This window comes from Pelodiscus sinensis, chromosome 4, assembly GCF_052426305.1.
Source record: "Pelodiscus sinensis isolate ZL-2025 chromosome 4, ASM5242630v1, whole genome shotgun sequence".
Lineage (NCBI taxonomy): Eukaryota > Metazoa > Chordata > Testudines > Trionychidae > Pelodiscus > Pelodiscus sinensis.
Window position 1 is genome coordinate 19,557,064 of NC_143055.1, and position 14,960 is coordinate 19,572,023.

A 14,960-nucleotide genomic window follows, 5' to 3' on the forward strand; every position below is an offset into this window, starting at 1 on the left:
AGCCAACTAGTATACTGAGCAAACAGGATGCCTCCAGAGCCAGTCGGTACTTTATGTAGGGAAGGCAGGAATGGTTTACCCTACTATTTGGCCCACGCTAACCAAATAGTGTGCATCGATTATTAAGAGATAGTTGCACTATACACAGACCAATGGTTGAGGATGAAGGGGCATAAAGATTAATGGGATACGTGAAAAGCAGATCTGGTGCACTGAGCTGAAGTTAGTCGCAGCAGGCATGGCAGGAAATTAATGGAAGGAGGAGGAAGTCAGCAGAGAGAACAAAGTAGTGCATAGACACAGTATGGCCACTGAAAGACATCTAAAATTAACTTCTTGCACTGCTATCTTTGATACAGAAGAAGAAGCATTCATATTTTCTTGCCAAAGAACATGACGGAGCTGGTGCCATCTGCAGAAATAGGATTTAACTTAGCTAGTGTGAAGTGGAGCTTGTTAATCCTTCTGCACTGACAGGATTAACCCCGTGGTGGGTAAAGAACAGGTTAGGAACTATTTAGAAAAGCTAAACGTACATAAATTCATGGGACCGGACTTAGTGCATCCGAGGGTACTGAGGGAGTTGGCAAATGTCATTGTGGAGCCTTTGGCTATTATCTTTAAAAGTCGTGGAGATCGGGAGAAATCCCGGATGACTGGAAAAAGGCAAATGTAGTGCCCATCTTCAAAAAAGGGAAGAAGGATGATCCAGGGAACTATAGGCCGGTCAGTCTTACCTCGGTTCCTGGAAAAATCATGGAAGGGATCCTTAAGGAATCCATATTGAGGCACTTGGATGAGAGGAAAGTGATTAGGAATAGTCAGCATGGATTCACAAAGGGCAAGTCGTGCCTGACCAAACTGATTAGCTTCTATGATGAGGTAATTGGCTCGGTGGACATGGGGAAGTCAGTGGATGTTATATACCTTGACTTTAGCAAGGCTTTTGATACGGTCTCCCACAATATTCTTGCCAGCAAGTTAAGGGATTGTGGATTGGATACATTGACGGTAAGATGGATAGAAAGATGGCTAGAAGGCCGGGCCCAGCGGGTAGTGATCAATGGCTCGATGTCAGGATGGCGGTCGGTTTCTAGCGGAGTGTCCCAAGGTTCGGTTCTAGGACCGGTTTTGTTCAATATCTTTATTAATGATCTGGATGAGGGGATCGATTGCACCCTCAGCAAGTTTGCGGATGACACTAAGCTGCGGGGAGAGGTAGATACGCTTAAGGGCAGAGATAGGGTACAGAATGACTCAGACAAATTGGAGGATTGGGCCACAAGAAATCTGATGAGGTTCAACAAGGACAAGTGTAGAGTCCTGCACTTGGGACGGAAGAATCCCAAGCATAGTTACAAGCTGGGGACCAACCGGTTAAGTAGTAGTTCTGCAGAAAAGGACCTGGGGGTTACAGTGGATGAGAAGCTAGATATGAGTCAACAGTGCCCTTGTAGCCAAGAAGGCTAATGGCATATTAGGTTGCATTAAGAGGAGCATTGCCAGCAGATCCAGAGATGTCATCATTCCCCTTTATTCGGCTTTGGTGAGGCCACATCTGGAGTATTGTGTCCAGTTCTGGGCCCCCCACTACAAAAAGGATGTGGACGCATTGGAGAGGGTCCAGCGGAGGGCAACCAAAATGATTAGGGGGCTGGAGCATATGACTTATGAGGAGAGGCTGAGGGACTTGGGTCTGTTTAGTCTGCAGAAGCGAAGAGTGAGGGGGGATTTGATAGCAGCCTTCAACTTCCTGAAGGGAGGTTCCAAACAGGATGGAGAGAGGCTGTTCTCAGTATCAGAGAAGTAGCCGTGTTATTCTGAATCTGCAAAAGCGACGAGGAGTCCTGTGGCACCTTATAGACTAACTGAAGTGTAGGAGCATGAGGCCCACTTCTAGCAGCTGATCTGGAGGTGTGAATTCCTCGTGTGGGGAGGAAGTGAGGAGACAGATTGACAGAGCCAGACATGTACCCAGAAGCCTCCTGCTATGGGACAAGCCCAAGAAAGAAACCAACAGAACACCACTGGCCATCACCTACAGTCCCCAGCTAAAACCTCTCCAACGCATCATTAGTGATCTTCAACCCATCCTGGACAATGATCCCTCGCTTTCACAGGCCTTGGGAGGTAGGCCGGTCCTTGCCCACAGACAACCCGCCAACCTTAAGCATATTCTCACCAGCAACTACACACTGCACCATAATAACTCGAACTCAGGAACCAATCCTTGCAACAAACCTCGGTGCCAACTCTGCCCACATATATACACCTGCAACACCATCACAGGACCTAACCAGATCAGCCATACTGTCTCTGGTACATTCTCCTGCACATCCACCAACGTAATATATGCCATCATGTGCCAACAATGCCCCACTGCTATATACATCGGCCAAACAGGACAGTCCCTACGTAAAAGAATCAATGGACACAAATCTGATATTAGGAATGGCAACATACAAAAACCTGTAGGGGAACACTTCAATCTTCCTGGACACACAATTGCAGATCTAAAAGTAGCCATCCTGCAGCAAAAAAACTTCAGGACCAGACTTCAAAGAGAAACTGCTGAGCTACAGTTCATCTTTAAGTTTGACACAGTCAACTCTGGATTAAACAAAGACTGTGAATGGCTTGCTAACTACAAAAGCAGCTTCTGCTCTCTTGGAATTCACACCTCCAGATCAGCTGCTAGAAGTGGGCCTCATCCTCCTTGATTGGATCCACCTGGTCATCTCCAGCCTGATTCTGGCCTGCATATTTATTCCTGCCTCTGGAAATTTCCACTACATGCATCTGACGAAGTGGGTCTTTGCCCACGAAAGCTTATGCTCCTACACTTCAGTTAGTCTATAAGGTGCCACAGGACTCCTCGTCGCTGTTCTCAGTAGTGACAGATGGCAGAACAAGGAGCAATGGTCTCAAGTTGTGGTGGGAGAGGTCCAGGTTGGATATTAGGAAAAACTATTTCACTAGGAGGGTGGTGAAGCACTGGAATGGGTTACCTAGGGAAGTAGTGGAGTCTCCATCCCTAGAGGTGTTTAAGTCTCAGCTTGACAAAGCCCTGGCCGGGTTGATTTAGTTGGAATTGGTCCTGCCTAGAGCAGAGGGTGGACTTGATGACCTTCTGAGGTCTCTTCCAGTTCTATGATTCTATGATTCTGTATTGTGTTGGCCTGGAAATTACATGCAGTAAATTGATGGCAGTTTAACAGTCCAAGTATAAAGTATGTCACTGTGCAACCATGCAAGAAAGTAATGCAAAACAGACAGAAGAGAGACAAGGAAAAACCAGGACTCCAGAAACACTGAAAAGCTCTTTGGTCTTTTTTTACACATTAGAATGTACACAATGCAGCACAAGCCCTCATCCAAATGCTTCACAAACATTAGGTAACATATGCTCCCATCACACACAGGTAATTGAAGCTATTATTATCCCCCTTCTACAGATGGGGAAAAAGGTAAAGAGATATATGGAACGCTATCAACTTAAAAAAAACCCCACTCCTGAATATCACTATAATTGGAGGAGATTACAGAAAAAGATTCTCTGTCTTTCCCCACATTGTTTACCATACATTTGACAGCATTTGCTGTGTAATAAGTTTCCCTGTTATTTTTCCATTTGTGTTTATTTTAATAGAGAGGAAAGCGCCTTTAAAAAAAACCCACAATGTGATTGTAAAACCACCAGTATTGACAAGGGGATGATGCAGGAGCAGGTATAGAACCTGAAACTAATTATTTTTATCTATATTGTGCTAGGTGCTATACAAACATACTTACCTATTAAAAATCAGACTAGGTTCCAGAATTAATAGCATCCCTAAGGTGATTTACCCAATGCCAGAAAGGCGGTCACAGATGGGATTACAACTCAGGGGTGCTTGCTTTCTTGTCCTGTGTTTGCACCAGTAAACTACACCAGAAATCACTGGAACATACTTCTCCTCACATTACATAGGCTACATCTACCCTACAGCAGAAAGTCCACTTAAGCTATGCAACTCAAGCTACATAGCTGGAAATCGACGTACCCGACATCAAGTTACTGCGGGGAGGGGACCAACAGGAAAAAGTCTCTCATCAGCTTCCCTTACTCTTCTTGTCTGGGGTAGAGTAACAGGGTTGAGGGGAAGAATGATCTGTGGTCACTCACCAGTGGATCGATCTCAGAGCACACACCCGGACTGTAGTGTAGATGTAGCCATATACTTGAGCCTGTGTGTGCTACATCTACACTACAGTCTGGATTAGAAGCTATGTAGCACTTATACTAGAAAGAATTTAAATATATTAGAGGAAAAGAACCTTATTATGGGAGATGTTTTAATTTTGTATCTTCTTAAAAAAATGTCATTACAGTGTTAATAGACAAAATATGCACGTTCAATTAAAAGGCATAGCAAACCACTTAAGATGTAATGATAAAGCCAAAACAAATCTCAGTCCATCTCTGATTTTAATCCTCAGGACAGTTACATCCATATGAGTCGAGCAAAAATGAAATATATACAAATAATATATGTTTAAAAGAGAAAAATACCCTTTTTACAGCTTTGATTTCACATCCTGGTTGGATTCGGCGAGAGTAGCCTCCCTGGATCACAGCCATTGTCATCCCAATAAAGAAAAACATCTTGCCCTGCTGCATACTAGAAGGAGTTGTAGAGAAAATGGAAAAACACAGATTATACAGTCTTCTACATGGATCTAGATTACTGTTTCCTAAATGAAAGAGATGGTTACATTAGGTGTCCACACTGCAATAAAAGGGTCTTAACATTCAGGCAGAATTAGTCACCACAACAATCAAATAAAATAATTGGAGATAGATTGAATTGCTCAGAGATATAGAAGACCTTTTCACTTTAGCCTGTGGCTATCTAACACATTCCTAGGGCAGCCCCAGAGTAGTGATTCCAGGCATTACTGACAAAAAAAGAGCTTACTGGCTTTCTGGTGACCTATGGGTGAGGAGTTGTTGGTTTGCAGTGGACAAGGTGTTTCACATCCAAGAAACCAATATCCCAACTGGCAGTCTCATCAGAGAGGGCAAGGAAACTGAACAATTGATCTGGTTACCCCTTGAGGTGTGGGTAAAGGTACATTGGTGGAGAAGCTTATACTGTCATTGCCCAGGCTGTTCCTCTTCCATAGAAAATACAGCAGCTTTAATAAACCACTTACACATTTTAAATTAAAAAGATTTAAGTTTGGGCAAAACATAATTCCTGAGCTATTTCTTCACTATTGGCTATCAAAGTATTTGGATTGTATCAACTCTTACCTACATAACTAGCTTGTCCTCCTGGCCAGTTCATTCAAGGATGTCATAACACAGTCATGATCATGGTTATAAGAGTGACATATCCAAACACCAGATACTGAATGAATTGCGCAGAAGAAGTAGGATTATCACAACGAAAAGGCTTCCAAAGACATACAAAAGATGTCTATTATGGTGAGGAAAAGACAGGAATAGAAAGCATATCCAGAAACAAAATCAAACAGGGATAAGGACAGGAGTAAATGATTCAAGATCTGGTCCCAAGTTGGGACTCTTTCTACAAGCCAGCAATAAAACTGCTTTTGAGAAGAGAATAATAATATGAAAGAATACAACAGGGTTTGATTAAAGGAATCTAGACAATCAGAAGTTGCATTACATAAGGGTTTGCACGCTATATATAATAATAAAGAACCATGCTGAGAAAAAAGAATCATAGCTAGACCCTATATCCAGTCTGTTTTACTGAAGCCTCAAGATACATGCTGACACAGAAAAACTCTTAGAATAGCTTTACATGAATCAATACAACCAAGCCAATTAAGCACAAATTCACAGTGTTTTCCATTTGTTTTGTTTCCATCTCTGCCCATCAATTTTTCTTTAAATTTTTAATTATAGTATTAGAGCACCTGCTTTCCTGATAGAAGTGTCTGTATTTCAAATATTCTTCCTGGCTTATAAAGAGAACCTTGAAGCATTAAAAATCAATTTATAACAGAATGCAATTTTGTAGCATGAAAATGCTTATCAATCATTAAAAGGTTCCTTTGAACATTTAGGAAAAGCCTCGATAGTCCATTAGGAAAACAATGAACAAAAGAAATGTTAGAGAGTACGTAACACATCTTTTCTAAGCACACAGTACCTGCTGAACTGGAATCGCTGATGGGTGAGAAAACTCAATGTGTATTCAAGACCAGAAAACAGGAAGAGATAAAGGAAATAAACTAGGCCCAGGACTTTGAGATTCTGAAGATCTAAATCAAAAAAAAGGGAAAAGGAGACACTACAGCGTAAGTACCATTTTAGAAAAAAAGACAACAAAAGCAACATTCAGTACCACTTACATCTACAGGGGCCAAGAGTTATTTCTGATGCTCATTTTACATTTCCACATGCCACACACCACAAATTAGACTCTGGCCCCATTTCTGTGATTACAGTGTAATGGCAAGTCTACACTATTACACTACATTGGCAGCAAGTCTGGGGAAGATGTGCTATGCCCACGGGAGAGCACTCCCCCACTGGCATCATTACTCCACCTCTGGATTTTGGAAGTGTCTCTCCCACTGACATAGCCCAGTATGGACACCACTTTAAAATGATGTAATCTATATTGGTCAGGAGGGTCTTGTTTTTACACCCAGGAGCAACATATATGTGGTAGTGTAGACCAACTTTAAGGGATTAAAGTGAAAAATAAGAGCAAGAGCCCAAAACATCCAAAGAAGTGGACACTCATACTATTAAGTGTCTCTTCCTACGGAAGAGAAGGCAGTGGGCAGGCCTGCCGAAGGGCGTGGGCAAAAGGGGCAACAACCTTGAGGCTCAGCAATTCTAAAGGGATTCTAAAGGGGCCCCAGGCCCTTTAAGTTGCTGCCAGAGCAATTTAAAAATTGCTGCTGGGCAGCTCTAAGGATTAGAGGGGGGCACTGCACACACTGGGCAGCACTATGAGCTGGCTGCCCCAGGCCCCATCCCTTCTGCCTGAAGCCTCACCCCTTCTGAGAGAGCAGGCTTGGTTTCCCTGCCTTGCTCAGGGGCCCAGTATATCCCCTGCCAATGGGTAAAAACTTACCTTCCACTACCCCCCACAGTTTAGTCTTGAATGATTTCTGCATTTAATACCGCTATGGTATAGGATGAATATGGATGCCAACGTTGTTGGTCTGTCTCTTGGGGTATGTCTACACTACAGCACTAATTCGAACTAAGTTAATTCGAATTAGCGCATCTAGACTTAAAAACTAGTTCAAATTAGCGTTTTGCTAATTCGAACTAGCATGTCCACACTGAGTGGACCCTGAACCGAGGTTAAGGATGGCCGGAAGCAGTGCCGGCAGGGCATCAGATTAGGACTTAGAGTGTGGAGCTACTGTCTCAGGCTAGCCGAGGGCTGTGCTTAAAGGGACCCAACCCCCACCCCGGACAGACAGTTCTCAGGGGTTCCCCGCTTGCAAAGCAGTCCTGGCTTGGAGTGCCCTGAGTGCCCACACTCGGCACATCACAGCACTCGGCCATCAGCCCGGCTGCACTTGCCGCAGGCTGCCATCCGGAGGGGGGGGTCAATCAAGGGGCTTCAGGAGAGCTTCCACCCCGAGGAGCCCGCAGAGCCAGCCCAGTCCTCCCCATCGGGGGCTCGTACCCCATTCCTCCCTCACCTCCTTCCACTTACTCCTCCCTAGCCCCCCTTCCTGATGTACAAAATAAAGGACACGTGTGTTCAAAAATAGAAACTCTCTTCATTGAACAAAACTCGGGGAGACTGGGAAAAGGAGGTGGGAGAGGGGAGGAGACTGAGGGGGGATATGATAGAGGTCTATAAAAGCATGAGTGGTGTGGAGAGGGTGCATAAAGAAAAGTTCTTCATTAGTTCCCATAATATAAGAACTAAAGGACACCAAATGAAATGAATGGGTAGCAGGCTTCAAACTAACAACAGAAAGTTCTTCTTCACAAAGCAAATAGTCAACCTGTGGAACTCCTTGCTGCAGGAGGCTGTGAAGGCTAGAACTAGAACAGAGTTTAAAGAGAAGTGAAATAAAGTCATGGAGGTTGGGTCCATGGAGTGGTATTAGCCAGGGGGTAGAAATGGTGTCCCTGGCCTCTGTTTGTGGAAGGCTGGAGATGGATGGCACAAGACAAATGGCTTGGTCATTGTCTTCGGTCCATCCCCTCCAGGGTACCTAGTGTTGGCCGCTGTCGACAGACAGGCTACCGGGCTAGATGGACCTTTGGTCTGACCCAGGATGGACATTCTAAGCTCAGGGCTCAGGGTCGGGGGTCTCAGTGGACCACCTTGATTTTCATGCAAACCTGCTCCTGGGTGGCCAGGCTGGCAGCTATCCTGCCCTAGACGGCCACTTTCCTGTGCCTAGTGCGAAGGTCGTGGATGAGGTCCACGATGTCTGCACTAGACCAGGCGGGTGCCTGCCTCTTGTGGACCTGGGCAGGCTCCCGGGATCCACCAGCCTGGTCCCGGGAAGAGGCGGAGGGCTGGGTGGCAGCGGGTGGCTGGCTCAAGCCGTGCCAGGTGCAGGGTCTGCTGGCTGGGTGCTGGCAGGCTTGCACCTGGCACGGACACCGTAGCCAGCCAGTGCCCCTTTAAGGGCTCCGGGGCCAGGAGCGGGGCAGAAGAATTTCCCTGGTGGTGCCCAGAGTGGCCACCAGGGAAAGCTGGGGAGGGCTAGCCTCCCACTAGTTCGAATTAAGTGGCTACACAGCCCTTAATTCGAACTACTTAATTCGAACTAGGCGTTAGTCCTTGTGGAATGAGGTTTACCTAGTTCGAATTAAGCACTCCACTAGTTCGAATTAAGTTCGAACTAGCGGTTCGCGTGTGTAGCGCCTATTAAAGTTAATTCGAACTAACGTCTGTTAGTTTGAATTAACTTTGTAGTGTAGACATACCCTTGGGCATTAGTGGAACTTATAGCATGAAGGTGGTTTGCAATGGCCTCAGAAAAGGATTATCCTTAGTATGTTTTTCTGAAGTAGATGGAGATGGTTTCATATGGTTTTATGCTGCATAGTTGAGGGTAAGATGGTTTTAATGTATCTAACACTTTAGCCCTTTCTACCATTATAGTAGCTGGAAGGCCATATTAACGCACTAGTATGACCAGCAAATTCCAAATACCTTTACCCAGCTAAAGCTCTGTGTCTAAATATCCCCAAACTTTAAGAGAAAATTTTGAAAATAAAATTCCCATCTGAAGCTAGAGAAAAATGCACTGGACACAGGCACTAACTTCTAGTTTTCCCAGCAATGCTCCACCCCCATAAGCAGAGGGCAGAGTTACTTCTGAAATGGTCAGAATAAAGGGAAAAAATGTAAATAGAAATCACTCCCACATCAAAGGAACACATACGGCATTATGTGAAAAACCACACAGCACTTACTCTCCCTCGAAGGTGAGTCCTTTCCTCTGGTGACTGCAGAGAACTGAAACAAAGCCAGCGGACTGAGCAAATCAATCCCTGCCTGAAATCCAGACATCATGGAGGATACCTAAGAAGAGAGAAAGACAACTGTGGCTTGCTTGCATGGACTAGAGCAGGATCGAAGGTATGCACACTACAAACAGTCCAAATGTTTTGAATGCACATAAACATGCTTCAAAACTGGTCCCGGTAGTCAAAACCTAAGAATGGCCATACTGAGTCAGACCAAAGGTACATCTAGCCCAGTATCCTGTTTTCTGGCAGCAGCCAATGCCAAGTGCCCCAGAAGGAATGAACAGAACAGGTAATCATCAAGTGATCCATCCCCTGTCGCCCATTCCCAACTCATAAAGGCTAGAAACACCATTCCTACCCATCCTGGTTAATAGCCATTGATGGGACTATTTCCAATCAATTTATCTAGCTCTTCCTACCTAAAAGCAAAACAAACACAAATTTTCACAGAAGGCAGAATGCAAGATATGTTGTCCTCTAAGCAGACTTGACACCATAAGCCACAAGAGCAAATATTTTCCAGATACAGGTACATATGCAAACTCTGCAGTCAACTAAGGGCATGTCTACCAGATACACATATACAAACAAGGGGCACAGTTTTACCCCCAAGCACCTACAGATTGTGATTTTGGCTATTGGTAAGTTTATATTTATTACACCCTGAAGTCAGGATACAAGTCATGGACCAAATAAAAATAATCAGCAGATAACAGCATTTCTCCTCTTTTTCTTCTCTTCTGTAAGAATGGACAAGTTCTCTTCTGTTCCATTCACCAATCTTCACTTCCATGATGTCCAGAGGGGCTCAAGCCACCTCACATATTTATAAGGCATATATTGTTACTTTTTGTATTACAATAATACCTAGATACCTCCACTAAGATGCAGTCTCCTAGAGCTATTGAAATACATGCAACATGTGCTATCAGATACATGATCTGAACCAAACAAACAACCCAACATGCAGCTTATAAGTGACTGCTTTTGTTGCTTGTATTTCCGGCCCTTCAACCATCCACTGACACCTACTGGGAAACCATGAGAAAATCCTCATAGACTCATAGACTTTAAGGTCAGAAGGGACCATTATGATCATCTAGTCTGACCCCCTGCACAGTGCAGGCCACAAAATCTCACCCACCCCTCCTAGAATAATCCTCTCACCTATATCTCAGATATTGAAGCCTTCAAATACTTTGAAGACCCCAAGATGTAGAGAATCCTCCAGCTGTGATCTGTACCCCATGCTACAGAGGAAGGCGAAAAACCTCCAGGGCCTCTGCCAATCTACCCTGGAGGAAAATTCCTTCCCGACCCCAAATATGGCAATCAGCTAAACCCTGAGCATGTGGGCAAGACTCATCAGCCAGACACCCAGAAAGTTCTCTATAGTAACTCCTATCATCCCTCCATTGACCTATTTCCCACTAATAATGAATGGTCAATTACCAAAATCATGTTATCTCATCAAACCATCCCCTTCATAAACCCATCTAGTTTAATCTTGAAACCAGATAGATCTTTTGCCCCCACTACTTCCCTTGGAAGGCCGTTCCAGAACCTCACTCCTCTTATGGTTAGAAACCTTCGTCTAATCTCAAGTCTAAACTTCCTACTAGCCAGCTTATATCCATTTGTTCTTGTATATTAAACTTAAATAATTCCTCTCCCTCCCTGGTATTTATCCCTCTAATATATTTAAAAAGTGCAATCATGTCCCCCCTCAGCCTTCTTTTGGTTAAAGTAAACAAGCCAAGCTCCTTGAGTCTCCTTTCATAAGACAGGTTTTCCATTCCTCGGATCATCCTAGTGGCCCTTCTTTGTACCTGTTCCAGTTTGAATTCATCCTTCTTAAACATGGGAGACCAGAACTGCACACAGTATTCCAAATGGGGTCTCACCAATGCCTTGTATAATGGCACTAACACCTCCTTATCCCTACTGGAAATACCTCGCCTAATACATCCCAAAATCGTATTAGCCTTTTTCACGCCATGTCACAATGGCGGCTCATAGTCATTCTATAATCAACCAGGACTCCGAGGTCCTTCTCCTCCTCCGTTACTTCCAACTGATGTGTCCCCAGCTTATAACTAAAATTCTTGTTATTAATCCCTAAATGCATAACCTTACACTTCTCACTATTAAATTTCATCCTATTGCTATCACTCCAATTTACAACATCATCCAGATCTTCCTGTATGATATCCCGATCCTTTTCTGAATTGGCAATAGCTCCCAACTTTGTGTATTCCGCAAATTAGGACACTTCCACTTTTGGTGCCAAGATCAGCAATAAAGAGATTAAATAAAATTGGCCCCAAAACTGATCCCTGAGGAACTCCGCTAGTAACCTTCCTCCAACCTGACAGTTCACCTTTCAATATGAACCGCTGTAGTCTCCCCTTTAACCAGTTGCTTATCTACCTCTCAACTTTCATATTAATCCCTATCTTTTCCAATTTAACCAATAATTCCCCATGTGGTACTGTATCAAATGCCTTACTAAAGTCGAGGTAGATTAGATCCACTGCATTTCCTTTATCTAAAAAATCTGTTACTTTCTCAAAAAAGGAGATCAGGTTGGTTTGGCATGAGTTACCTTTTGTAAAACCATGTTGTAATTTGTCCCAATTGCCATTACCCTCAATGTCTCTAACTACTTTTTCCTTCAAAATTTTTTCCAGTATCTTACATACTACAGATGTCAAACTAACAGGCCTATATTTACCCGGGTCACTTTTTTTCCCTTTCTTAAAAATCGGAACTATATTAACAATTCTCCAGTCAAATGGTACAACCCCTGAGTTTAGAGATTTATTAAAAAATTTTGCTAATGGACTTGCAAGATCATGTGCCAGTTCCTTTAATATTCTTGGATGAAGATTATCTGGGCCCCCGATTTACTCCCATTAAGCTGTTCAAGTTTGGCTTTTACCTCGGATATGGTAATATCTACCTCCTTATCTTTAGTCCCATTTGTTAACTTACCATTATCCCTAAGCTCTTCATTAGCCTCATTAAAGACTGAAGCAAAGTATTTGTTCAAATATTGGGCCATTCCTAGATTATCCTTAACCTCCACTCCATCCTTAGTAATTAGCGGTCCTATTTCTTCTTTTTTTGTTTTTTTCCTATTTATATGGCTATAAAACCTTTTACTATTAGTTTTAATTCCCTTTGCAAGGTCCAACTCTACCTGACTTTTAGCCTTTCTCACTTTGTCCCTACATGCTCTAACCTCAATAAGGTAGCTTTCTTTACTGATCCCTCCCATTTTCCACTCCTTATATGCTTTCTGCTTTTTCTTAATCACCTCTCTGAGATGCTTGCTCATCCAGCTTGGTCTAACACACCTGCCTATAATTTTTTTCCCTTTTCTAGGGATACAGGCTTCTGACAGCTTCTGCAACTTTAACTTAAAATAATTCCAGGCCTCCTCCACTTTAAGATCCATAATTTCTTTAGTCCAATCAACTTCCCTAACTAATTTCCTTAATTTACTAAAGTTAGCCCTTTTGAAATCAAAAACCCTAGTCTCAGATTTATTTTTGTTTATCCTTCCATTTAATTTAAACTGAATTAGCTCATGATCACTCGAGCCAAGGTTGTCTCCTACAACCATTTCATCTATGAGGTCCTCGCTACTCACCAAAACCAAATCTAAAATAGCATCCCCCCTTGTTGGTTCAGCAACTACTTGATGAAGGAATTCATCAGCTATCACATCTAGGAAAATCTGAGCCCTATTATTATTACTAGCACTTGTTCTCCAGTCTATATCTGGAAAGTTGAAATCTCCCATGATTGCACAGTTTCCATGAAACAAAATACAGGTCTATGTAGCACTTTAAAGACTAACAAGATGGTTTATTAGATGATGACCATCTTGTTAGTCTTTAAAGTGCTACATAGACCTGTATTTTGTTTCAGCTACACCAGACTAACACGGCTACATTTCTACCACAGTTTCCATGAGTATTTAATTCATTAAAAACATTAAAGAGGTCTCTATCCATATCCAAATTGGATCCTGGTGGTCTATAACACACCCCAAGCACTATCCCAGGGGAGGATCTGATAGTTTTCTTCCCCAATGTGACTTTTGCCCAAACGGACTCTGTCTTCTCCATTCCATCACTTTTTATTTCTTTACAATCTACCTCATCTTTGATATACAATGCGACTCCACCACTATTACCCTTATTTCTGTCTTTCCTAAATAGCACATACCCTTCAATACTTGTACTCCAGTCATGCCTAGTATTCCACCATGTTTCTGTTATTCCTATAATATCTGGTTTCACTTCCTGGACCAATAGCTCTAGTTCCTCCTTTTTGTTACCTAGGCTCCTCGCATTGGTGTACAAACATCTTAATTTTTGCTGTTTGGCCTCATTCACATTCTTTACCCAATTTGGCACAGACGTTATACCTCCAATATGACCTATTCGACTAGTATCCACCCCACCCTTCCTCATGTTCATTCTCCTACCTCCAGCTATATTCTTTCTTACTTCGTTTTCCTCCCTCTCAGTGTTAAAATCTGGCGTAGAGATTACCTGGGCATCTCCCAACCGTCTCCCCCAAATTCCTAGTTTAAAGCTCTCTTAATAAGTTGAGCCAGCCTCCACCCTAGAAGTCTATTTCCCTCCCTACTTAGGTGAAGTCCATCTCTAGAGAACAGTCCTCTGTCCATAAATGCCTCCCAGTGACCATACATCCCAAAGCCCTCCTTATAGCACCACTGCCTGAGCCATGTATTGATCATCATAATCCTGTCACATCTTAGTTGCCCTTCTCTAGAAACAGGCAGAATCCCACTAAAGATCACCTGAGCCTCAATTTGCCTGAGCATTCTCCCCAGCCTAGCATAGTCTCCCTTAATTCATTCCAGCGAGAATCTAGCCGTATCATTTGTTCCTACATGAAGGATGATCAATGGATTCCTTCCTGCTCCCTTAATAATTCTCTTCAACCTCAGTTCCACCTCTCTTATCTTAGCACCTGGCAGACAGCACACCCTTCTATTCTCTGGATCAGCTCTGGTTACAGGCCTATCTATTCTTCTCAATAAGGAGTCCCCAACCACATAGACCTGCCTTTTCCTAGTGACAGTGAAATTCTCTGGTCTATCTCTAGCTTCCTCTGGCTGAAAGTCCTTGCCATTCCTATTTTCCCTTGTAATCCTAATGCTCATTATTGGTGTTGTCTCCATTAAGTCTTCCCCTTTATCTAGAGACACTCCTTTCTAGAGACACTGTGTTAATATGATTTGTATATCTTATCTGCCAGTTTTGCAATGAAAACTTCATCTGCCCTTGTGCTTATGTCCTTACGTTAGCCTTCTGTGATTTTACAACAGATTGCTCTGGAGTCAATTACTGTCTCATCACCAAAGGATTTGGATTTAAAAGTCCAGGTGGGGAAAATATAAAATATATGAAAATATATTAAATACTATTAAATATATGAA

At 43.1% G+C, this 14,960-nt stretch overlaps 1 protein-coding gene across 2 annotated transcripts in view; it reads right to left on the reverse strand.

Annotated features, from left to right (window-relative positions):
• SLC75A1 (solute carrier family 75 member 1) overlaps positions 1 to 14,960 on the reverse strand; it is a 54,762-nt gene that overhangs the window by 14,526 nt on the left and 25,276 nt on the right. For both annotated transcript variants that reach the window (XM_075930857.2, XM_075930858.2), the window contains 3 exons: positions 9,425 to 9,533; positions 6,165 to 6,276; positions 4,553 to 4,661 (listed from right to left, as the gene is read on the reverse strand). In XM_075930857.2, the coding sequence (XP_075786972.1) occupies positions 4,553 to 4,661; positions 6,165 to 6,276; positions 9,425 to 9,533 (330 nt within the window). The remainder of the gene's footprint in view (positions 1 to 4,552; positions 4,662 to 6,164; positions 6,277 to 9,424; positions 9,534 to 14,960) is intronic.